The 27,253-nt window shown below is 36.5% G+C and overlaps 1 protein-coding gene across 3 annotated transcripts in view; it reads left to right on the top strand.

Annotated features, from left to right (window-relative positions):
* DMD (dystrophin) overlaps positions 1-27,253 on the top strand; it is a gene marked incomplete at both ends in the record, with an annotated part of 2,093,893 nt that overhangs the window by 1,226,025 nt on the left and 840,615 nt on the right. For all 3 annotated transcript variants that reach the window (XM_079728248.1, XM_079728247.1, XM_079728246.1), the window contains one exon: positions 18,227-18,402. In XM_079728248.1, the coding sequence (XP_079584374.1) occupies positions 18,227-18,402 (176 nt within the window). The remainder of the gene's footprint in view (positions 1-18,226; positions 18,403-27,253) is intronic.

Raw genomic sequence — 27,253 nt, 5'->3', positions numbered from 1 at the left:
GGAGGGAGACGCAAGAAGGAGGAGATATGGGGAAATATATATATGTATAGCTGATTCACTTTGTTATAAAGCAGAAACTAACACACCATTGTAAAGCAATTATACTCCAATAAAGATGCTAAAAAAAAAGAACATTGTAGTTTTAGTTCTGTCTGTTTAAGCTTATTTTTAATATTGAGAAAGGTGTTACAGTGATTGTGTTTTATTTTTATTTTTGCCTACAATTTTTAAAGTTCAGCATCCAAAATTTTGAAAACTCATAAAAGTATTTTTTTAAACGAAAACACTCATAATCTTTCTCTCCATATATTGCCATTAATAGGTTTGAACTTTGCTTTCAAACTTTCAGTGATTTTTTCAGAATTTTTTTCTATTAAAAAAATAGAATAATATTACATATACTATTTTATCTTCTATTATTTACTATTTTCCTCATATTTCATTTAATCATTAATTATATATTTTTAGTGTAAAAGGCAATATAATAAAATCTCAAAATGAAGAATTATTCTCCAATTATTGGGCATTTGAATTGTTTCTAAATTTTGGTCATTGTAGTGACCATTGTTGTTCATGAATCTGTACAGTTAAATTCATTTCATGCCACCCTCCCTTGTACCCAAGTGGCTTCAGCCATTCTTGTTTTCTTTCAGCTTCTTTTTACTCACACATTTATAAATGCTTTCTTGACTAGGAAATTCACACATTCTATTTTCTGTATCAGGATAAACAGTTAACTCTTATTATTTGCACATCTTCCATTTCAATAACCTCTTCACAAAAGCCTTTCCAGGCCATCTAATAAAGTTATCTAACAGTTCCCCAATTATTGGGCATTTCCTCCACTATTTTTTTTAACAGTGTTCTGTGTTGTTCTTTCATAGCACTTATCACAATGTGTGTGTGTGTGTGTGTGTGTGTGTGTACATACTTATTTGTTTATGCCCAGATTGAAATGCCATGAGGTCAGAAACTGTCTCATGTAAGATGCAGCACACTCAATAAAAACTTACTGAACAAATTAATTGATTATCCTAGTCTTATAGACGAATGGTTACCTTATTTCTTACTTCTGTATATTTAGATATATAGAACTAAAGAGATAATGTTGGTTGTCAATTAAAATCTCACTGTCAGGATTTAAGCACATGAGAGCTCTCTCAACTTCATCCACACTTACCCAAAGGCTGTTATGTAGTGGCAACATAACTATTTAACTAAATGTTGATTTTCATATTAAAAAAATACAGTTGACTTTTCAAAGCAATTTTTTAACATAACCATCCACGCTGAGGAGTGGGGCATTTCTTTTTTAATATTGGCAAATTGGTAAATAGAGAATGCATTGCTATATTCAGAGATTTCTAAATCATCACGCAGATGTTTTGTTTTTGGCTTTCAGTATCGAATGGCAGAGCTTCAACCAAATAACCTTCATATGCTTAACTAAGAATAGTAGAAGATAGATTTGTTCATGTTTATGGCCTCTTCTGATTTCTTCTATTTTTGTGAATTCTCTTTTTGAAAGAAATAATAGTGACTTATTACCACATTTTCACATTGTTTCTGTCTCTTATGGTGATCTTCAAAATGAAATATGGTTTTAAATCCTTACAAAATGAAATTATTCTTCCTATATCGTTGGTTTTTATGGCATGTGTGAGGTTTGTTGACCTGTCATCGTCACAGTATAACCTATTACTATAAGAACACATTGAAACAAATCATCCCACACAAACATTGGCCTAGGTAGATATCACTCAATTGCAGCAACATTTCAGATGAACCTCATTCAACCTTCTGTTTTTATAGAGAAAAAGACAATGTGCACATTTTCATTTCTGAAGATTGACCAGTATTATTTATTGAAAAAATGCTCATTTAAAAACTTGTCCATTTGTACAACACCTGGTCTGTCCATATAACATCAATAATATAAATGTAAGAGTAAAGCGGCCCCTACGGACCAGTGTGTACCTTGCCAGCAAGTGCATCTGAAAGAAATTAGAGCCTTGTTTGTATTTTTTCAGCATGTTAGTACAGGACTTTTCAATAAAAATAAATTGCTCTTGAGCATATTTGTTTGGATAACAAAAAAGGAAAAGATCCATCTGATTGATAGTGGACTGAATTTTCATTAAGTTTAACAGCAGAAACACCACAATTGCATCATTCACCTTCTTATTTCAAAGGAAACAGAAAATTAGACGCAGTGAGCTACACAAATGTTCACTATGCATATTTTAACCATTAAATACATTATCAAGAATCATGTCAGCATGACATTCTAATATAACAGCTTTGCAAGAACATGTAATCCAATCTAGGAATGCTGTGGTCCTCTCTCAATCAGCTTCAAACATTTTTGGGGTTGATATTTTTCTCATTATTTTGATCCACGTTTTTTACCTAATGATCACATTTAATTAAATATACAAATGCTATCAAATGGGAAGACAAAATAGTTTTTTTTAATAGGAAAACCTGTATCAAATAAGCCTTTTCTCCCAAGAGCTATAATAATGAAAAACTTGGTTATGTTCACAATAATTTAAACATGTATGCAATTTGCCCAGTTTTGTGTATTTCCTACTTTTCATGTGTCTGCATATCTCTGTAATATCTAAGTACTTGAGTCAGAAAAGAGGCAATACTGAGTAGGGGGAATCTCACTGAAACGTGGTGCTAATATAGAGCCTGGTCCTGTTTCCGATATCTGTAGGATGAGTTAGACAAGCCATTTAGGCTCCCACTTCCTCATCTTCTTTTTTTAAACTATTTGATTGAGGTATGATTGATATTTATAAAGCTATACATGTTTAATGTATACATTTGATGATATTAGAAGTAAATACGCATATGTGAAACCATCGCCACAGTCTATGCCATAAACATATCCATCACCTCCAATTCCTCATCTTCAATGTGGGGATAGTAACACATTTTTTGCTTACCTCATGCATTTGTGCAGGTCTCAAATGAAATAATCATCTGATAGCACTTTATAAAGTATGTAAGGGTAATATATTATCCCTATGAGATAATAGTAATAATTCTCTTAGCATAGTGTTAATAACATCTTCACCTGTTTGACACAATTTTCTATATGATAAATGACATTCCTGGTTTGAGCAAAGGATCATACTGGGAGCAATGAGTAGGTAGGTACTTAAGTTGTTGCTGAATCTGGAATGTATTGTGAATGTCTCAGATTGATCCTCTCCCCCATCTTTCTTCTTTTTTTTAACAATTTTCTTCCCACGTTGAGAAGATGATAATGTTTTAAATGTAAAATACAGATATTTGTTTCTTTACTGATTAAACATCTAAAGTGCTTATTTTAAAGGAACAAATTGAGTTTTAGGTTTTATTGATTTATACCCTCCTTCAATCCACAAAGGATTTGAGACAGTGTATAACAAAACTTCAAACTATAAAATGAAATACTAATAGAAAAAATGGAACAAGCGAGATACACACGAAAGTTTTATATTAAGGTCAGGGATAAGAAAAAGGAATATCGGTATGGGAAAAGGGTGGCATAGAGTGGGAGTTTGAGGAAGTGCCTCCAAACCATGACAGTCCTTATTAGCTGTTTATTTTGAATGTCAAAACAAGATAAGAGCCATTTCCAGCTATTTTCCTAAAATATGTTTGCTGTTATAATTCTAAGTTGTCCTCACTTGAGTATTTATCTTAGTTTTTATAAAAGGCAGCATATTCATAGGGCATCAAGTAAACTGGACCTATGGAACTTAAAAAATGCTTTTCCTTTGGATTTTCATGATAGATGTTGATTTATTCTAAACTAATATGTAGAAAAATACCATTAAAGAAAGCTGTGAAATGATGATATTGATATTAGAGGAGCTTAATGACATTATTTGAGATGTGATGAATTATCATTTACAATTTGAGGTGTATCTTGTCCACTATACATGGCTGTATTCCTAAGTACGTTTAATAGTATCTACTTGAGCAAATAATATAGTGAATTATATTTACAAGTGCTGCAATCTTAGTAGATAAAATGAGATAACCCTATTTTGAAATACTGCGTTTGAATAATTAAAATACAGCAATGGGAAAGGCTATGTTGTGTGTTCTCACTCTTAAGTAAAAATTCCAGATAAATTATGTTGTTTGAGTGAGTTTATATTCATTTTCCAAATGAATATAAGCTATCTTTCTGATTGAAAAAGTATAATTTTTCATTGTAAAAATACATTCAAAATAATGAAAGAAAACCAAGAGTAAAAATCATTAATAATCTCATTTCCCAGAGATCACATTTAACATTTTTCTTGATATTCATCTAGTCTAACTCTAACATGCCTCTCTTTTCAGAAATTACCCTCTTACATAGATTCTTCAGTGTCCCTGAATCTTATTTCCTCTTGTTCTATTCTTGTGTAAAGAAAACATATTTTTGCCATGTCAAATACACAGAGTGGTTCATACACCAGATCGTCGTCTCTGTTCATTATTAACCAAAGGTCCTCGAATTTGTTCAGGTGGTAGGCAATTGGACTTTTTGCTGCACCTTGTAGAATACAATGAAGTATTTACAGGGTTACTTCATTTTAGCAACTGGGGACAATTTTATTAGCTGAAGAAAGAAATTATTTTAAATTGCTTAGAAATGTGGAATTCAGTTTTCGTACTGCATAAGAGATTAAACCACAAACACAGGCACGCATGTCCACCATGAGAACAAGTTGTCATCCAAACCCAAATGAGCCACCTCACATTGTCTTTGCTAATGAGTATTTGTTTGCACCTTGTTCAGTCATCCAGAAATGCCCTTTAGCAGGAATAGATGGAAACCAGTTGCACTGACTTCTTCCCATTTTTGAAAATTGGGATGACATTTGCTCATCCAGTGATAACATAGTTCCTCAAAGACCACTGACAGCAGGGTAGGACCATACTGTGCAAGTTCTCTCATTTCCCCAGAATATAATTGGTCTGGGGCCAGAGATTTTAGCTCATTTAGAGCAGCAAGGTGCTCTTTTAAAACTCCCTCACCTATTTTGGACTTCATTTCTCTCGTACAGTTATGCCTTTTCCAGTCTGATGAACATTGTCCCTGACAGAGCAGACAAGCAGAGGAGCTGGGCAGTTCTGCTTTCTGTGTCATCTCTATCCCTCACCTTCCCCTTCTGCCCCAGTCAGTGACCGTATCTCTTTCTGGTTCTTCTTTCTCCAAATGAAAGTGAAAAGGCCCTGGATGTTGTTTTTAACATCGTCAGGAGTCTTGCTCAGTTCCAAGCTCAACTGTTCCTCACTGTTTCTATATTGTTCTTTATAGTATTTGCCCTCAGTTACGCATCTCTTATTTCATCCCATGTTGATACACTTTTAGAATCTGAGCTCGTTTAGGATCCCCTGTGTGGTGGCATGCATCTTGTTAAACACGACACTGCTTTTTAAGACCTCTTTGGGATTATTTGCGATTATGTTGTCAAAATTTTATTTTTGAAAGTCTCGCAGGCTTCTTGAGCCATTTTCTCTTTCAAAATTTAAGATTATGGGATCACTATGCTTTCCCCCCCTTCTTAATCTAATAAATACACCACACATATATACATACACACTTTCCTGAAAGATGGATGCCACTTTACTTGTCTTAACAATTGTTCAAATCGATCGTCGTATATAGGGATAAAAAAAATAGTATAACATCCCTGATGGTTCACTAAGTCTGTCCCTGTATAACCTGATCAGTCTTCTGAACTCTTAAATTCTGTCTGCAAATGACAGAGGTTTGGCGATCAGCCTTTCTTAGTTCTTTTCTTGTACAAGGAACATCTATTGATATATGTGCTTTGTGAAGTGAGAGAGAAGTTAAATTAGAAATCTTCATTCTTAACATGGCTAAGGTAGTGTTTAAGTGAGGAGAGATAAGTATTTGAAAGTGATATTATTCTTATTTCTTAATAGAAGTAAAATTTATAAAACATAAAACAGATTTATTTGGGAGGGGAGGAAAAGCTTATTCTTATATAAAATTTGAACCTATTTAGTTCTTCATTTCAGTCTCTCAAGACATTTTCACTTAATATTCAGATTCTGCCATTTCATTTATTTTCTATGCTTTCTTGCTCTGTATGACTGTAGCAGATAAATAAGGAAGTGTAGAAGGATGTCCCAAGAACTGGGAAACAAAGATATGGTGTTCAATTTAAGTTTGTCAAGTGATTCTACTCATAAAAGCAATGCCGCAATGAAAAAAATTAATAAACATTTCCATTGCTTCATGCCACATTCCAGTCAATTCCTACTCCCTATAGGCACCTGTTGTTATCATTTCTATCACCATAGATCCGTTTTGTCAGTTCTTGACTCCATATAGATGGAATTGTGCAGTATGTGCTATTTTGACCAACATACTACTATTGAGAGTCATGCATGTTGTGAGTATATCAATAGTTCACTCCTTTTTATTGCTGGTTAATATTCACATTGTATAAATATACCACAATTTCTGTATTCTTCTGTTGATGGACATTCAGGCTGCTTTCAGTTTGGGGATAGATGAATAAAGACACTATGATTGTTTGTGTACAAGTCTGTTTGTGAGCATATGTTTTTATCTTTTTGGGGTAAATACCTAGGAATAGAATGGCTGAGTCAAATGTTTAAATTTATAAGATGGCGCAAACCACTTTTCTAAAGTGGTTGTGCCGTTTTATACTCCCACCAGTAATGGTGGAGCTGTCTATTAGCTCTACATCCTACCAGTATTTGATCTTAAGAGTCCTTTTAATTTTTGCCATTTTGTGGGATTTGAAGTGGTATCTTGTTGTGGTTTGAATTTGCGTCGCTCTGATGACTGACAATATTGAACATCTTTTCGTGTGTTCACTGTCCATTCATGAACAGAGATCATTTGCCTTCTTACTGGGTGAAAGTAATATTTTGAGGTCATTGATATCACTTGGAAATTGGAAATGACAGAGACATTTTCCTACTTTTTAAAATATTTTCTCTGAAGACTCCATGGCAAACAGTGTTGCTGCTTGGACAGCGGTGCATTACCTTTGTAGAAGCCCTGCTCCATGGACATCCGTGTCACTAATATGAAGCGCCAAACATTTTAATTTTCTTTGACTAGTTGCTGAAGATTGTCTCTTCAGAGCCATCAGCAGTAACTTGTTGCTTAGAAGCCTACTAGGTGTTTTAAAATACAGAAATATAATTTAATCATTATTTTTACCACATGTAATATGCTTATTCATTTAGTCACGTAGCCAACAAACTTTTACTGATTAACGTGGTGGAAAACTCAAACATAAAGAAAACAGTGTCCTGGGCTTCCCTGGTGGCACAGTGGTCAAGGATCCGCCTGCCGATGCAGGGGACATGGGTTCGAGCCCTAGGCCAGGAAGATCCCACATGCCACGGAGCAACTAAAGCCCATGTGCCACAACTACTTAGTCTGCGCTCTAGAGCCCATGAGCCACAACTACTGAAGCCTGCGTACCACAACTACCAAAGCCCACGTGCCTAGAGCCCTTGCTCCGCAACAAGAGAAGCCACCGCAATGAGAAGCCTGTGCACCGCAACGAAGAATAGCCCCCACTCGTCTCAACTAGAGAACGACCGAGAGCAGCAACGAAGACCCAAGGCAGCTTAAATAAATAAACAAACAAATAAGGAAGGAAGGGAGGAAACAGTGTCCTTGCACCAAAGAAACTCATAAACTTGCAACCAAAATAAGGATGTTTAATTTTATATAGACTATGAAAGACATCCTACAGCTGATAGGCAGTAGAATTTTGTGGGATAGATGACTTCTAGTTGAAATTTTATTTGTAAGTGTGATAGTATTTGGGGTGTGTTTTCATTTATCCATTTAACAGACATCTTTTGAGCACTACTGTCTATGTAGCTGGCACTTTGCTAAGCACTAGAGTGAGAAAACCAGTGATGATTCTGTCTCCCGGAGCTCATAGTCTAATGGACTGAAATGAAAGGATTGCATAAGTAGAAACAAGGGCATTTGTGATGGAGGAAAGAGAATGGCAAAGGTCTAGGGAATGGCCAAGGAATCACTGTGAGTTGTCCATGGATAAAGAATTGTAGAGTCAATTTGAGAAGCCTAGAAAGGTTTCTCCCAGGATACTATGAGGTTCTGAATGTTACCTAAGCTATTTGGGCTTCATTAAGCAGGTAATGAGGATTCAGTATATATGTTTGAGCAGAGAATCAACCACCAGTACTGCCCATCAGGAGGATTAATCTGGAAAGGATACATATGATGTTTTGGTGTGAGAAGTGGTAAAGGAAAACAGTTGGGAGGAAGTATTACTAACATAGATGAAATGTGGTGAACAACCAGCGAGGGAGGGGGAAGTAACAGTGATGGAATCAACTGGGCAGGAGGTGTAACATTTAGGATCAGTAAGACTTGAATTGGGGAAAAGAAAGAAAGGGATAAAATAAGGATGAACTGGCAACCTGGTAACTGGGAGAATACAGATGTCATTCAAATAGAGAGTAAAATCAACAAGAGAAAGCAGTTTCAAAATGATGTTATTGTTGGCTTCAAAATGTTTTCTTTGAGTTTAAGAAACATTTAAGAGTTAAATGTTTTCTTTGACTTTCTTTGGGTTTAAGTCAAATGGAAATGTGCCGAAATGCTAAGCAGTGGTTAAGGAAACTTCACTAGACATAAAAAATTTAGAAAACGTTAACATTTGATAATTGAATCTCTTCCACTACACAAATTAGATTTCTAAGGACGTCAACAACACCTCTTTTTGCAACTATCTCTGATCTTTTAGGGATTCACATGAGTAATTCCAGAAGTTTTAACAGAAGACTTGCTTAAGTCCCCTGGCTGTTTTATTCTTAGGTTCTTCTCATTTGTATATAGTTCAGCAAGATACAAATTGTTGACACTGTACAAATACGTTAATAGCAGAGAGAATCCATTCTTGTGCCTGATTTGTCTGATTTCCAGGGGATGTGCTCAGTCAACAACAGCTACACAATTGTCTTTTATCATCTTCTCATCTAATTCCATGAAGGAGAGAAGCATTGCCATACAACAGATAATGAGTTGGAAAATAAGAAAGCTAACCTCAGAAATTAAGGCTTTAACAGAAAAGGGTAGCTTGTGTTTAATGCCTGTGTAACTTGGCAAGAGGGACATATAAGGCTTAGCGATGCCCAACATGTGCTTAGAGGTCGATTGTTAGTGGATGTCTTGGGGGTTCTGTAATCTAAGCTAATGTTTAAAATCAATTAATTGATGTTAGACACAGGGATCTGTTTTTATCCCTCTTTATTTCTGGGCCTTTCCATTCTCAAGGGCCTGAGAAACTAAACCTTACTTTGATAACTTGTTATTTGTGGTAAGAGATGAGACTTTAGTAAAACACAATTATTTTTTAATGTCTCTCTTCCATACTAGGGTGTTGAATATATTTCAAAATTTTACTTTTAACCTTTCTTAGATGGGAAACTATTCAAGAGTACTGTCGTATCTTGCCTAGTATTATGCTCAATTTATGAGTGAATATTTCTTGAACCATTATTAAGGTAAGTGGTACCCAGCACTGTGTCCAGTGCCTCAGGCTTTGATAATCATAATTACCACAATCTCTGTTTCTTCTCCTGATCATCTCCCCAAACCTAGGTACATATATGTATACACACAAAATCATATACACAATCATACAAGTAATTGGTCTCTTTTACAGATCATCTCCATAATCTCATTATAATACAGTGTTGTATGTAGTTATTTGCTTGCTATTCTCTCCGCCATGAAACTGAGTATTGACAGGAAAATACGAACCTATTTATCACTGTAAAGGTATCAGATACAAAATAGTAACCTAACTATTTGCTGGAGTGAATCATACTGAAGAGAATACTTACCTGCATTGAACAGTTTACCTATACTAAACAACCATTTAGAGATTATGCCACAGTTAAAGCACATAGAATTCCTTTGAGTACAGAAAAGGAGTTTGTTAAGGGACAAGTTTAATTCCTGATCTCTTATTCATTCTCTCATGAATATATTTTAATTCATCTTTGTCCAGTGATTTTTAGCACTGGGTGGGTCAAATATAGGGTCAGTAGGTACAAACAGCTTTATGAGAGCGATACTCTATTCTTTTTGAAATGGAGAATTGTACTGCCTCTCAACTTTCTATATTATGCACATCATGAGATTGATCTCTTTGCCAGCAGATGAACAGAAAGTGTTTCAGTGTAGAGATATAGCAAGGGCCAGTCATGACAACATTACTCCTCTCACTTTCCTATGTAACAATTTTCATGCAAATATTCAGGGAGTCCCCAAATACGTCTGGATTATTAATGCTACCTTCGAGGTTACCCACAAAGTTTTCAATGAAAATGAAAAATCCAACCATATTCAGAGCCAAACCAACATCACAAATTTTAGACTTAGCTCTGCCAGTAGTGATCGCAGTTATATTTTCAGTCCTAATTTTTCCTCAGGGGTTCAGCCCAGTATCTCCAACTGTCCGGTTGATGTATTTTCCTTCATTCATATCTCCACTGAATGGCTAAATCCTATCTATCTACCTCCCAAATATCAGTTGGTTTCATCAACTTTTCTCTGCTTGTACCACTGACTCCCCAATCCACGCTACTATTTTTCCTCACCTTAACTACAGTGATGACTACTAGGTCTCTCTATTTCTACTCTAGACCTTCTCCAATCCATCCTTCTACTGAGGCCAATGATGAACAACACTTAGCATAGTGCCTGGCCAATAGGAGATGCTCAATAAATAGTTGTTCAGTCAATGAATGACTCAACGGGTGAAAATATTTGATAAACATGGCAAGTACCAACAGGAACTACAACTTTTCAGAGTTTTTAAAACTATCCTAGTAATTACGTAGAAAAAATTTATGCCTCAAGTCATGTGTTCTATTACCAGGACCACATAATGAAAGCATGGTCAGAGACAAGAGCCTCCTTTTGATCAGAGAAACGTCAATTTGTTTTCTTAACAGATCTAAGTAAATGGAGAGAAAAACAGCTCTTAAATATTTCCTGGTAGTTCTCCTGGAGTTCTAATGAATGATTTAGAAGCCAAGAAGGCTTGAATAAATCTGTGAACCTAGAGAGATCTAGCATTGATTTGAACAAAGTAAAACCTATTAACTTTGCAAAGTTGTGTGCTTTATAACAACAGTTTTCTTTAAAGCAAGGGCCACTGCTCTCAGAGGGCAGTGGAAGGCATGTATGCTCCACCTAAAGGCATTCAAATTATTCAAGTCCTAATGCCAAAACATGTCTGAGGACAGATTTAATTTGCAGCCTTCAGTTTCAGATCCCCAAAGGCAGAGATTTAACATATATACTGTTTTATTCCTTTGGAATCTGCTTGAAATTGAGAAATGCATGTTTTGTTTTTTTTTCCCCCCCCAAGGCATTATTTCTTGGGGAAGGAAGAAAACAAAAGCCTGAGATAATCTGATAAAGCATGTAGTACTTAAAGTACTTTATGATGAATTCATTTGGTATCCACCTTAATAGAAGTGATAATAATGAATGTATATATCACTGATGTGGATGAGAAGTGATAATACTGAATGTATATATCACTGATGTGGATGAGATAAACACATCTAAAGGAAATTTCATTGTAATTTGATATTAGGTAAATGCCCCATTAAAATAAATCGCTACTATACATAATTTTCCTTTAGTTCATTGGCAGGATGTTTGCTTTGGAAAAGGAACAATCTAATTCTAGTTTGAGGAGGAATTCTCATTATTCTTTATAGCAACCATTATCAGGAGCAGATAGTGAATTGAACCAAGGAACACATCTACTACACAGGAAAAAAGAGTACTAGATGAAATCTAACCAGACCCCCTGCTGCCTCCATTTCCTGTAACAAACTAACAAAAACATACATGTTGTTTTAGCATTATTATTAGTGGGACACAGTAGATGTTTACTGAAATGCAAAACAAATGAGACCAGGAGAAGTAACAGGCTAAAAAGGTACATTTTATTTTTGATTGATCATTTGTGAAGGCTGCTCCTCTTTGATTTGATTTAGTTGGCAAATCACAAATAAAAGATCTGTAGGTCCTTAGATAAAAGTTGAGTCTGAGGTACAGTTCAAATTTGGAGACATTTTATGGTCAAAAGAAGAAAAAACTCCTTCAGTATTACTTAATCCTTAGCTATAAAGTCTAATATAGACATGAACGCTACCAATGGATGACACTAAATAGAAATATTTTATAAATACCTATACAAAGGCGAGGCACTTAGCTCTCTCTCGGCTCTTCAAGGGTCCAGCAGAAGACGAACATTTAAGCTGAGCAATGAGTTTGATCTGCAAAACTTGGGACACTCGAGGAAGCAGAAAGCCATTCTGCTTTACTGGGAGTTGGAGTTGAAGTTGGAATTGGGGAGCAGCAGTAGGGCAGTCTGCAAAGGCAGAGGAGAGAACAGGCTGTAGAGGCCCTTCAGACTCTGCCTGGTAGGCTAGTATTTGGACTTAATCTTGTAGTAAATATGTAGGCGTCATTCTTGATCTCCTCACTCTGGGCTCTGGACCTTGATTCTTGCCTCCTACACCTTTCATTCTTTACTAAAAAATTACCACTTTTCACTTTTTTTAATCCTACCTATTTTTGTGTTTACTATTTTTTTTCACTCTGCCTCTCTTTCTCCCTCTTTCAAACTGCTCGATTTCCCCAATTTTAGCCATCTTTCAATCCTTGTCACTGTCCTCATGAGGTGCTCCCACAGGGTCATCAAGTCTTTCATGAGGATAGCATCACCCAGCCCATGAATGGGCTAGGTTGAGTGTGTCCTGTTGCTAAGTCCGCTGTTTTCCTTAAGTATGTGTCCATTTCCTTACAAAAATTCATCATCTAACAAAAGTTGAAAGATATTTTCTGAGCACGTTAAAACCTCTAAAGATGGTCATGACTGTGTAGTCTAAGAACTAACATGAGAGACAAACTTGTCCAATTTATCTTTTTTTTTTTTTTTTTTTTTTTTTTTGTGGTACGCGGGCCTCTCACTGTTGTGGCCTCTCCCGTTGCGGAGCACAGGCTCCGGACGCACAGGCTCAGCAGCCATGGCTCACGGGCCCAGCCGCTCCGCGGCATATGGGATCCTCCCAGACCGGGGCACGAACCCGTATCCCCTGCATCGGCAGGCGGACTCTCAACCACTGCGCCACCAGGGAGGCCCCCAATTTATCTTTGAGAGAAGGACCAGAAACAATTTTTCAGACTCTAACTTGAATCCTAGGGACTGACAAAGAGGAACAGTGGCAAAGATAGTGCATCATATTTTTTATGAAATTGCACCATAAATTTCTACCTGGCAGTTTCACAGATCTCTAGAGGGTTCATATTATTACATGTTTTCACTTGACCAATGAGTAAACTGAGGCAATGATTAATCTGTCTCAAAATAAAACATTAACAGACTTACCAGTAAATCACAGGATTGGATTTTTGACATATCTGCTTGTTCAGTGAAGGTTTGTTTTTCTCTCTTGTTTCCCTCAGTCTTTATCTTTTCTCCCAATCACTTTTTGTCTCGTCTATTTTCCTATTCCACCTAGTTTGTGATATTTTGCCAATTCTTTATCTCCTACATAGCTTACCCAATTTGTCATTGTATAATTTCCCATAACTGCTTCTTAGCTTTTTATTTTTCTTCAGTTGTCACATTTTATTTTCCAGGTATTGTGTTTTGATACAGTTTTGGAAAGTTTTACAAATATACTTATTAAACTTATGCAATATTTTCATATAAAATGTACTAGTTTCTTTGTCTCATATTTTTCCCTCTATAAAAATCTATTGATAGCTGTTCCTTCCTTGCCTATAATTCTTCTTCTCTTCCCTCAATTTGACCAGACTTGGAGGACTTAGATATGTGTGTCACTTTCTATAATTTAGGAACATTTCTCAATTTTTTTTGGTGTTTTTTTTTTTTTTTTTTTGCGGTACACGGGCGTCTCACTGTTGTGGCCTCTCCCGTTGCGGAGCACAGGCTCCGGACACGCAGGCTCAGCGGCCATGGCTCATGGGCCCAGCCGCTCCGCGGCATGTGGGATCTTCCCAGACCGGGGCATGAACCTGTGTCCCCTGCATCGGCAGGCGGACTCTAAACCACTGTGCCACCAGGGAAGCCCCAACATTTCTCAATTTAAAAAGCATACAAGAAGTTAATAATAATGCAGTAACTCTAAAACATTGCCCCTTCTGCTCCCTTGCCTGCTCCATGTATTTCTTGCCTACCTTTCTTTAATGGTGTATCTATTTTGTACACTTTTGTCCCCTTTCATGCAGAGATTCTGATTCAGTTGGTTTACAGTGGAATTCTGGACTTTTATACTTACATTTTGAAAAAGCTCCCTAGGGGAGTCTGATAAGCAGTCATTATTAAGAATGATGCTTTAATATTGGAATCAAAACACAATAAGCTTTCTAACTATGATGAATAACCCAATCAATTTAATTATGATTTTTTTCTATCCAAAGCTAAGACTAGATGTTAATTGCCAGAGAAATAGATAAGGATGCCTATGACAACAGAACATTAATATGATATCAAAGCTTGGAAAGTTCACTGGTAGTGAATAATTTAGTACTTAAAATATCTAGAAGCTATAGAATGAAAATTAATTTGTTTTTCACTAAGTGAATAAAGTTGATTGAGGTTTTACATTTAATTTTGTAAGACAAATTTTATCTTTGGGCTCAAACGCTAACTGTAAAACAACATGTACAAGTTTTTACTTCCTGTTTTGATCCATTATTTTGTCGTCTTAAGCTTTATTACTGAAAATTCTCCTCATGTCAATCATACACTATAAATACTTCTCCTGCTTACAAAATCTCACATTTTGCAGTACACTATTTAATGAGCTCTTCTTTCACAAAATTAAAAAAAAAATCTGAAGGCCCTGATTTGGGACTCTATATAAATGAGATTTGGATCTAACAATTTTAAATTATTGCTTCATTCTTAGCTACTCAGTTCTATCGCTTATCTGGGAAATAGAAATAATAAAAACCCTTGTTGATTCTACAATTGGATTGTAAAAGTCACTGTAGCCATCAGCCATGAAGTAGAAGGGCCAAGATCAAAAATACAAAACAAGGTGGCTGAGAGAAATTTCTGAAGCAGCTTTAGTTTATAGCATTATAACCTAGCCTCAAGAATTCTTTGATTCCTTAACAAAGATCCAGAAGGCATTTACTCTATCATGTTATTACTCAAAGTGTTGTTCCCAGACCAACGATATCAGTATCCCCTTGAAGCTTGTTAGAAGTAGAGAATTTGGGGCCCTCGACAGACCTACTGAATCAGAATCAGCAGTTTAACAAGATCTCTAGGAGATGTGCACATTAAAGTTTGAGACGCAGTGCTATAGTACACATCTGATAGGTGCTCCATGCATTTTTTCTTTTTTTTTTTTTTTTTTGCGGTACACGGGCCTCTCACTGCTGTGACCTCTCCCATTGCGGAGCACAGGCCATGGCTCATGGGCCCAGCCGCTCCGCGGCATGTGGGATCCTCCCGGACCGGGGCGCGAACCCGTGTCCCCTGCATCGGCAGGCAGACTCCCAACCACTGTGCCACCAGGGAAGCCTGCTCCATGCATTTTTTAAAAGTATTTCTAACAGTCGTGGGTATTGGACACCATTGGAGATACAAATTAGAGTCATAATCTTTCTCCTCTAACAGCTTCCCTGACTTTGGTGTTTTCGGCAAAGGTTTCCCCATTTCAGGAGTCATTCATGATTGCATGATCCAGCTAGTTCTCCAGCCCTGTTGATTCTGCCTTAACAGTTCATGTTACCTCTTGCCTTTCTGTTCTGGTGCATTGTCTAAACTCTAGGTTTAGCCCCAATACCTACCTCGCAGACTCCTGTCCTAGCTGTTTTACCTGTGTCCCTGCCTTAACATTAGCCTAAACTTTGCCTCAGAATTACCTAGGAACACAGCTCTAGCTCTGACACTCCTGTACTTATGTCATTTTCTGTTGCTCTCCAACGAATTGCAAAGTCTTTAATGAAAAGCAAAGTCCTCTCTGCCCAAGCCCAATATTAATCCAGGGCTACACCTCTCCCTAAACTTCCACTCTCATACGGTGACATAGAGCCCAAATGTATACCCGGGATCAGATCACAAAAATTGCACACCATAGGCCTTGTCTTCTGCCATCCCCTTCCCCTCCGCCCCAAACCTGCATGTCCCTAAGGCCTACCTATTCTTTCAATTCCAAATTATCCCCCAAATTATCTCCTTTTCATCCTTCCACTAAGATCCTCCCCCTTCTGATCTATCATTTATTGAGCACCTTGCTTTCTCTCTATTCTACTATATATAGTGTAACAAATTATCCTTCACAAATATGTCTAATCTTGTCAGCTAGATTATACACTGCCTAAAACCTAGAAAATTGTACTTATTTCTTTGAATCTCTAGGAGGTCCCATGATCAGTATTAATACTAATAATACCTTGGCAATGATAAGAACTCCTTCCTTCCTCCCCTCCTCTCCTCCTCCACTTCCTTTATTCATAGATTCATGCACTCACTCAGTGGATACTTATTGAAACCCCTCATGAACCAGATGTTATAGTAAGCATTAGGAACAAGACTGTATATAGGACACAATCTCTGACCTCAAGGAATTTATGGTATAATCGGAATATAGACACAGTTTGTTATGAATGGGGCTACCTGTTACTAAACAATGACTGTCACATGCAACAGTGATCTGAACAGGTATTAAAGAGTGTGATGCAAGTAAAGTCAACTAGCTGCAAGGAAGTATCACGTGTTTACTAGAGCACGTCTCATGCACAAGAGAGTATGGTCGGGAAAGCTTACGAATAGCTCAGTGACTGTGCATAGTTTTATGTTCATTGTGAGGTACTGTGCTCCTGGAATAATGGCCTGTTGTCATTTTTGCGGATTTAGTGAGTCTTTTAACTGCTGAAGACATACTACCAAAAATTCTAGTATTCAAAATAATAATACATGAAAGTAGTAAAAAACAAACAAACAAACAAAAACCCAAGAAATTTATGTGTAATGAGAATCTAAAGGAGATTTGACCCAGTCTTAGAAAACAGGCATTCATTTATTTATTTGGCAAGCATGTAATGGAGTTTGTATGTACTTGCTCTTGGAATAGAGGGATATAAGAATATTATGTAATTAGAATCACACGTACTGGAAAGTGGTCTGCATAATGACTATCCCATCCATACATAAGGGTCTGTGAGTCCTTTAGATTGAAATATGGTAAATATCTCAAGTTCTTATATGACTTCATTTTCTAAACTTCAGGTTTAGTAATGGGTTGTAATTGCCTTACAAATTCTAGATTACTTTTCTTTTTTTTTAAAAAAAAGGAGAGTGCCGTTTTTATTTAACGGCAAAAGGCATTTTTAATACATATTTGGTTGTAACAGTCTTTTTTAAAAGAACTATTTTTTCTGACACTGTATTCTTAAAATTTCATTTAGGATAAAAAGCAGAAGATATTTAAGCTTGACACCGTCAATGACTCATAAAAATGTTCTGGTGGCTATAGATTATTTTTAAATTTCTCTGTACCTTAGGGATTTCTTGATAGGCTGCCCCTGAAAGCAATTAATTCTCAGTCTTATGTGGTTTTATAATGCAAAATTCATTGATGGAAACAGAATTTGAAATAAATTTCCTTCTCGTATAGTAATGAATTTTTGTTTAAATATCTCGAGGCTTTTTAAAAAGTACTCTGGCTACACTATGTTTCTTCTTTTTCACCTCTCATATTGACAGTCTCGAAGAAATCTGAATACTTTCTTCATGTTTAAATTTTACAACACTTCATAGACTATTAAACATGGAATATCCTTGTGGGGACAAGAAATCGAATTTGCTCTTGAGAAGGTTTCCAACTAATTGATTTGTAGGACATTATAACATCCTCTAGCTGACAAGCTTTACAAATATAAAAACGAGCTGAACCGCGAGGGTGCTTTTTTACTGACACATGAAAGGTGTCTTTCTGTCTTGTATCCTTTGGATATGGGCATGTCAGTTTCATAGAGAAACTTTCACATGGAGCTTTTTTATTTCTTTCTCTCCCAATAGAACTGCATGTGGTAGCACACTGTTTAATCTTTTCTCAAATAAAAGGACATGGGGCTTCATTTTTGTTTTGCCTTTTTGGTATCTCACAGGAACTCCAGGATGGCATCGGGCAGCGGCAAACTGTTGTCAGAGTATTGAATGCAAATGGGGAAGAAATAATTCAGCAGTCCTCAAAAACAGATGCCAGTATTCTACAAGAAAAATTGGGAAGCCTGAATCTGCGGTGGCAGGAGATCTGCAAACAGCTGGCCGAAAGAAAAAAGAGGTAGGGCGACAGATAAAACAGGAATTCTAAAGTTTTAGCGGAGCTGTTTAAGCTGCCCTTAAAAAGAAAAAAAAAAGATTTTGTGAAAGATTATAACCAGGGTGAAAGGCACTAATGTTAAGGAGCCCATCAACAACAGTGAATAGCAATAGTGAACTTGTTCTTTCTTTTTCTAGAATAATAAAATACTTAGCTGTTGCTAGTTAAATAGGCAGTGCTTTTTGACTGTTTTAAATTTTGAAGTTTGTTTTAAAAATCACACATGATTGGGCTTCCCTGGTGGCTCAGTGGTTCGGAGTCCGCCTGCCGATGCAGGGGACGCGGGTTCGTGCCCCGGTCTGGGAGGATCCCACATGCTGCAGAGCAGCTGGGCCCGTGAGCCATGGCCGCTGGGCCTGTGCGTCTGGAGCCTGTGCTCCGCGGCGGTGAGAGGCCTGCGTACCGCAAAAAAAAAAACAAAAAAAAAAAAAAAAAAAAAAAATCACACATGATTGTTTAAATATGAATGTCTTCAGTCTATTCCAGCTTAAACAAGCTGCGTCTCAATTATTTTTTAAAGAAGATGAGAAAGGGAAGTTATAAATGACCATTTTGTAGGAAAGACTGCTCTTTGGCTAGATTTTTTTAACAGCTACAAATGTGACTTATGATGCTGAAAAACATGATAGTCATATTTACCTTTTAGTTCCACTACATTTCTTAGTACATTCCGGAAAAGGGACTTGGGCTGAAAACGTTCAAATCTAGAGAGGAAAACAAAACCTGAGAAAGGTTAGTGTTGAATTCAATCATCATTTAACTTTCCCTTGGAATGTATCGAAAGCACAGAAAGCCAAGTGTGTGCTGCTGCAGTTGGAAAACATAGATATTTTTATAAACAGGATTTTGTATTATGCTTCCAGTTGTTGTGAATGTTTCCTGTTTCATAAGGGAGGACTTGGTCGTTATTTACCAAATGAGACTATTGTTATGAACAATGAAAACTCAGTTCTACTGCCAAGCTCTTGCTTCCTACCTATCATCTACATAATAGGTGGATTTTAATATTCAGAAAGCTAGAACAACTCACTGATGAGCATCTTTGGTGAGGATGTGTTAGAAAGATTTTGGAATTATGTTCATTGTCATTGCCCACCTCCTCTGGCCGCCTTTGCTCATGTTGCATTATTCAGAAAGTAGGTACAATTCATATTGCTGTACAAAACGAATGCATTAGTTTATCTACACATGTGCGCACACACATACACAAATCTTGCTAAAGTTAAAAAATAATAGCTTCATCTAAAAACATTTTTATTTTAAATCTTGGTTTAGAAAATATTGTTTTATATATATATAAAACAATATATATTGTTTTATATATTATATATATAATCATAAAATAAAGATCCAAATTTTGTAGTTAAATTGCTTCCTTGGGAAAGTCATACACGTTTTTTTTCCCAAAATTGAAATCCTTCTATTAAATACACAACTATCCCATTATTTAAATAACTGATATATTTACACTATGGGCAGGTTTAAACCTGTATAACATCATTTCTGCCCCAGACCCAATCTAGTCCAAAATAAGATGTTAAGAAATGGGGAGGTTAGCGGAGCGGCTAGGCCCGTGAGCCATGGCCGCTGAGCCTGCGCGTCCGGAGCCTGGGCTCCGCAACGGGAGAGGCCACAGCAGTGAGAGGCCCGCGTATAGCAAAAAAAAAAAAAAAGAAATGGGGAGGTTAAGGAAAATTGAATAGCATGTATAAGAATATGTTGAATTCATAAAGTGGATTAAATTGATTGGAGGATTATTTTTTTCATTATTGTATACAAGGTATTGTTTCTCATTTTGAAATACCTTACTCATATAATGTTTGAGTAAAGCTTGTTAATATTTTCTATAACTTCTTACCTGGATTTTAAAATTCTTGTTATTGGTATTGACTTCTAAATGCAAATTATAATTTATAAATGAAGATAGGGCAATATACCTGTTTCACCAAATAAGCTGTAAAATTTTAGATCTTTCTAAGCTTATAAGAAATTGGTGTATGCTGACTCTTGTGAAATATTACACAAACTGTAGGTTAATTACAGCTAGGGATTTGGCTGTAATTGGTTAGAAAAAATTTCTCACATTTAAACATTCTGACCTACATTAACTATTGCACTTTAGTTCCTTAAAAAGTCAAGATCAGCTTCCTTGAGTTTTTTTTTAACTCAGCTTTTAAAGTTGTCTACTTCATGATACATTTAAAAAATAAATGTTAGCATATTTAAATTTCCACTGAGATCAGTTTTGTGGCATACTCAGGATTTTTGTATCATTTAAATTTTATGAAATGTAAAAAAGTAATAAAATATAAGTGCCATTTCTATACAAACACACTCACAGCTATTTCCAAGCACCCAGTAGCACATAAAGTAAAAATAAGTAAAATAATATTTTATAAAGAATATGTTAACCTAACAATTGTGGGAGGGCTGTACATGAGACTATTATTAATCAGTGTCATGCTTTCAATGCACCCCAAGCAGAAGTTAGAAGGAGATAGAAGTTATTTATTGCACAGGTGAAAAATAAGATGACTGTTCAAGGTGACAACAGTATTCTTAGTTTGCAGTGGGATTTAAATGCAGCTGTTGGAAATCGATTATATTTCTTAGTCCATGTACACAAATGAAAAAAAATGTATAATTTAAGCAATTAAAGTCTACAAAAATTATTTGTAGCTTTATAGCTACATAATTTTAAACATTTCTCTTTGAAAATGTAAGCTATCCGAAATATGAGAAGAAAATTCTCAGAAAATTTCAAATAACAGTGGACATCCATTAAGGTTAGTCTGTGTTGGAAGTAAATGAAGTATAAAATAGTCAATTAGCTGTGCAATTTAATATAGAAAATTTACCGTTGCCTCAATTATGAAGCAGAGGAACTGGATAACATCTATAGGTTTAAGCATCATACTAATGAGTTTAATGATGGCTTAGCCACCGAAAAGGTCTTTGTAAACGAAGAAGATGCAAATGAAAACCTATTGACCGTAAAGGGAAGTCATAGGTTAAAACAAAGCAAGCCTGTATATGAAGACTCTTAAGCCTCGGTCCACTGATAGAATTCAAAGGGTGCCATGAGCTTGAATGGGGGGAAATACCTCTTTGTCTTCACTAACCTCTTAACTGAAGTTGAGCATCCCCTTGCATTTTGAATATAGGCAACAAACCAGAGCAATGCTAGCAGTATCTGTGAAATCACAGATGTTTTCCTATCTCATTAGAGTTGTTACATATATCTCAAAATATGGTTCATGCTTATCACTGCTTCAAAACTACAGTAGTTCTTAGATCTACCACAGTATCTTATTAATGTGTTAATAATAAACAAGCAAGCATTACTTTATCACAAATTTGTGTTTCTAATAGTTTTGAAACTATTTCAATACAATTGGCTTCCTTTGGAGTCCTATGTATTTTATATTCTGGATTTAAAAACATTATTCTGAGAAGTCTCAGGCTTCACCAGATTGCTGAAGGGGTCCATAACATTAAAACAGCAACAACAACACTATTTCTAGTCAGCTGTTCGTTTAATCTGCCCAGACCTCATTCTCATATATTGGGTTGACCAGAAAGTTCGTTTGGAAAAAACCCGAACGAACTTTTTGGCCAACCCAATACCATGGTTTTACTCCTTTTTGATGGTGTAGTCACCATCCTCAAACATTCATTTATTTTATCCTGGAGCTTTCCAGGAGATATACCAGTCAAGGGAATGTAGGTGGGCAGGCCTTCAAGCAATGGGTTGCTGACAACATAAGAAACTGTATTTTACTTAGAATAATGTCAGTTTATGAAAGATTGAATGAGAGAGGAAAGCAGCATAATGGGAGGTGCAGTCCCTAAATTGAGGAATCTCTGAATCATTGCCCATAGCAATAAAAAATGACCTTAAGAGATTCTCTCTTTTCTGTTGACGAATGTGATATTACTTTCTCCGTTTCACAGATAAGACAAAAATTGTACTAACATATATTGAGGAATAACAACTTTAAATTTTACTGGATTGAAAATATTGCTTGAAATTTTTCTTTTCCAACATTTTTTAGTGAAAAATTTCAAGCATATAGAAAAGTTTTTTTTTTTTTTTTTTTTTTTGTGGTACGCGGGCCTCTCACTGTTGTGGCCTCTCCCGTTGCGGAGCACAGGCTCCGGATGCGCAGGCTCAGCAGCCATGGCTCACGGGCCCAGCCGCTCCGCGGCATATGGGATCCTCCCAGACCGGGGCACGAACCCGTATCCCCTGCATCGGCAGGCGGACTCTCAACCACTGCGCCACCAGGGAGGCCCAACACTCTTATACTTAACCACTAAATATTTCAGCATGCATCTCCTTAGAATAATGACATGCCGTATATAACCATGAGTGTTTATCATGCTCAAAAAAATTGAAAATAACACCATATTTTTAATGTCCTGTACATGCATCTTTTCAAATTAGAGTTTTCTCCAGATATATGCCCAGGAGTGGGATTGCTAGATCATATGGTAACTCTTTTTAGTTTTTTTAAGGAACCTCCATACTGTTCTCCATAGTGACTGCACCAATTTACATTGCCACCAACAGTGTAGGAGGGTTCCTTTTTCTCCACACCTTCTTCAGCATTTATTATTTGTAGAGTTTTTGATGATGGCCATTCTGATTGGTGTGAGGTGATACTTTGTTGTAGTTTTGATTTTCATTTCTCTAATAATTAGCAATGTTGAGCACCTTTTCATGTGCCTCTTGGCCATCTGTATGTCTTCTTTGGAGAAATGTCTGTTTAGGTCTTCTGCCCATTTTTGGATTGGGTTGTTTGCTTTTTTATATTAAGTCTTATGAGTTGTTTGTATATTTTGGAGATTAATCCCTTGTCAGTAGCATCATTTGCAAATATTTTCTCCAAGTCCATAGGTTGTCTTTTCATCTCATTTATGGTTTTCTTTGCTGTGCAAAAGCTTTTAATTAGGTCCTATTAGTTTATTTTTGTTTCTCTAGGAGACAGATCCAAAAACATATCACTGCAATTTATGTCAAAGAGTGTTCTGCCTATGTTTTCCTCCAGGAGTTTTATAGTATCCAGTCGTACATTTAGGTCTTTAATCCATTTTGAGTTTATTTTTGCATATGATGTTAGAGAATATTCTAATTTCATTCTTTTACATGTAGCTGTCCAGTTTTCCCTGCACCACTTATTGAAGCGACTGTCTTTTCTCCATTGTTTATTCTTGCCTCCTTTGTCGTAGATTAATTGACCGTAAGTGTGTGGATTAATTTCTGGGCTTTATATCCTTTTCCTTTGGACTATATGTCTGTTTTTGTGCCAGCACCATACCATTTTGATGACTGTAGCTTTGTAGTATAGTCTGAAGTCAGGGAGCCTGATTCCTCCAGCTCCATTCTTCTTTCTCAAGATTGTTTTGGCTATTCATGGTTGTTTGTGTTTCCACACAAATTTAAGTTTTTTTTTCTTCCAGTTCTGTGAAAAATGCCATTAGTAATTCAGTAGGGATTGCATTGAATCTGTAGATTGCCTTGGGTAGTATGGTCATTTTAACAATACTGATTCTTCCTATCGCAGAACACAGTATATCTTTCCTTCTGTTTGTGTGGTCTTCAATTTCTTTCATCAGTGTCTTATAGTTTTTGGAGTACAGCTCATTTGCCTCCTTAAATAAGTTTATTCCCAGGTATTTCATTATTTTTGATTCAATGATAAATGAGATTATTTCCTTAAGTTCTCTTTCTGATATTTCATTGTTAGTATATAGAAATGAAATAGATTTATGTTTATCAATAGATTTATGTTTATCAATTTTGTATCCAGCAAATTGACTGAATTTACTGATGAGCTCTAATAGTTTCTGGTAGCATCTTTAGGATTTTCTATATATGGTATCATGTCATCTGCAAACAATGACAGTTTTACTTCTTTTCCAATTTCGATTCCATTTACCTTCTATTTTCTGTATTTCTTTTAAACTGGAAGTTGGGTCTAGATGAAACTTGAAAAGATACAAGTCAAATGTTTTTGGCAAGAATACTTCAATAGGATGCTATATAATTTTTATCACATCAGGAGATGCATAATATGAGGTATTCTCACTCTAAATGCTGCTAAGTTTGATCACTTGCTTAAGGTGGCAACCATTAGATATTGAATTGTAAAGTAATATATTTTTATTTGAAATTAGTAAGTCATCTGATGGCTTTAATACCCATTGATGATCCTTCCCTGGCCCAGTTGTTACACTGGGGACTCAAAATTATGATTTTCCTAGTTCTGACATGAATCCTACAAGCTGATTTCTTCTATTAAAAAGAAGAAAACACTTCCTTTTTTTCTCTCTTGGATCTCAATATGGACTTATGGATTCTGATTTAGTCAATATGTTGTAATGAATTAGTTATCGTTCTTGCTGATCCTCACCTCTACCAAATTTCACCAGTGGGAGCCCGTTCAAGCTTTCTGCTTAAATGTCCCAGGTTCACCTTGTATTTTCCCTGCCCCAGGTATGGAATCTACCATTCTCTAAGGGCCTCTGATTTCCTTCATTGGAGAATGTTATATAGAAGCCAAGATCCAGGCAGCAACACCTTCTCAAAGGAATACTGGCACCTTTCTGGCAAGCAGTACTAGGGGAAAAAAATGTTTTCATGTTACTTTTGCAAGGATGCAAACATCTCTATCAATCAGAATACATCAAAATCCAAAGTAAGGCTAAGCATATTAAAAAGTTCTTATTGTGTTAGACTTCATGTAAAAGCAGTAACTTCTTATTCATTTCAGTGTCTCTACTGCTGAATTTTTGAACCAAAGTTTACCTGTATATAATCTATGCTAGTTTACCAAGCAAATTAATGGTGTAAATAAGCTAATGGGAGGCATTTCTGAATGTACTTAAGGGAAGAAATTGTTTTTTAAAGACCTTAGCTCACTGTTTGCATGCAAATAGATGCTGTTAATTAGAAATGAGCCTTATCTAATTCATTAAAGTAGGCCTAGTAGGACCTCTTCTTGAAAATCTCCATTAGCAATTCATATTACTCTATGCACCCTTTGTAAGACAACTGTTTTCTCTTAAGTCTTCTTTAATTTTGGCTTCTCGCTAATTCACATGTCCCTAACAAAATAGTCTTCAGATAGCGCTGTTTTCTACAAAATGAAAACCAAAATTTTACTATAATTCACAAGTCTCTCTGTGGTGTAGGCCATATTTTAAATGTAGCCAACATATGCATGTAAACCAGTGCTAAAAGCCTTTTCACACATTCAGCCTTGGCCCCCCAGGATCCCTCCAGCCCTGACTCTAGTCCACTTGCTTTATACCTGAACTTCCCTGGTTTCTTATCACCAGTTTTAACCCTGATTCTTCATCCAGCCCGGAGTTTGCAGACTGAGTGGCTATAAGCTGAATGTAGCTTGGAAAGCGCGTGGTCTTTTTTTTTTTTTTTTTTTTTTTTTTTTTTTTTTTTTTTTTTTTTTTTTTTGCGGTAGGCGGGCCTCTCACTGTTGTGGCCTCTCCCCTTGCGGAGCACAGGCTCCGGAGCACAGGCTCAGTGGCCATGGCTCACGGGCCCAGCCGCTCCGCGGCATGTGGGATCTTCCCAGACCGGGGCACGAACCCGTGTCCCCTGCATCGGCAGGCGGACTCTCAACCACTGCGCCACCAGGGAAGCCCAGCGCGTGGTCTTTTTACATAGGCACTGTTATGAAATAATTGTCAACATTTAAAAATTGGGAGTCTTCATATTTAAAAAAAATAGGATTTCTATCTCATTTTGAAACGTTAGATCTGGCTACTAGGCACTCATTCCGACGTTCTCTCAAGGCATGATCAGTTGCAACTAAGTAACAGATGTTTCTTGCTGCTCAAAGTGTGGTCTCTGGACCAGAGCACAAACATCACCCAGGAGTTGCTAAGAAATGCAGAATCTAATAAATCATAGTCAGCATTTTAACAAGAGTCCCAGGTGATTCATTTGCATCTTAAAGTTTGAGCAGCACTGGTTTGGGCAAGCAAGCCTTCTCTTCAGTTTGCCACAATTGTTCCACCTCAGTCATTTATATTAATTGCTTTCCCATAGACATTTGACTTAATAATACATTATATAGACCCTTATATACTGATGATGATGATGATGGTAGTGGTGACAGCACTTAATATTGCCAGGAGCGGTTCCAAGTGCTTTACATAGCTCATGTAATCCTCATAACAACTCTATTCTTATTTCCATGTCTACAGAAGGGCAATTGGAGCACAGAATGCTGAAGTTCTTTGCCCCAGATCACATAATTAGCAAGTATTTGAACCAGGATATAAGCCCAAATAGTCCTAAGTCTCGCATTGTTATTCTAGATCCGATTTTACATTACTTAGCTTGGACCTTTAGTATTTTCTAAGATATACTTCTGTCGACTAAAAAAAATATATATATACAACCTAAAAGTTGTGAGTTAATGTTTTATTCGGCAGACATACTGAGGCCTTCAAGCCTAGGAGGCAGCATCTCAAGTAACCCTGAGAAAACTGCTCCAAGGAGGTGAGGCGAGAGGGGAGCTGGGATATATAGGAGTTTTGCAACAAAGGGCAGGTAGTCTGAAGTCAAAAGGTTATTGTTAATTAAAGAAAACCAGATATCTCAGGTTGAGGAATTTAGCACTTTTCTTCCTATGGGAAGATGCAAGAGTCTGGGCTCACTGAAATCATTCGTTTGATATGCACCCCAGCTATCTCAGGCCCTATCCTGTCTTTTCACATCCTGAGTTTCCTCAGGGCTCACCGTCAGGCGTGGCTGCAGTCTAACGGCTGCTAGATGGCAGGT

The sequence above is a fragment of the Hyperoodon ampullatus genome, assembly GCF_949752795.1.
Source record: "Hyperoodon ampullatus genome assembly, chromosome: X".
NCBI classification, from domain to species: domain Eukaryota; kingdom Metazoa; phylum Chordata; class Mammalia; order Artiodactyla; family Ziphiidae; genus Hyperoodon; species Hyperoodon ampullatus.
Note: the sequence above shows the minus strand (reverse complement) of the source record. Positions and strands in the feature narration are given on the sequence as shown.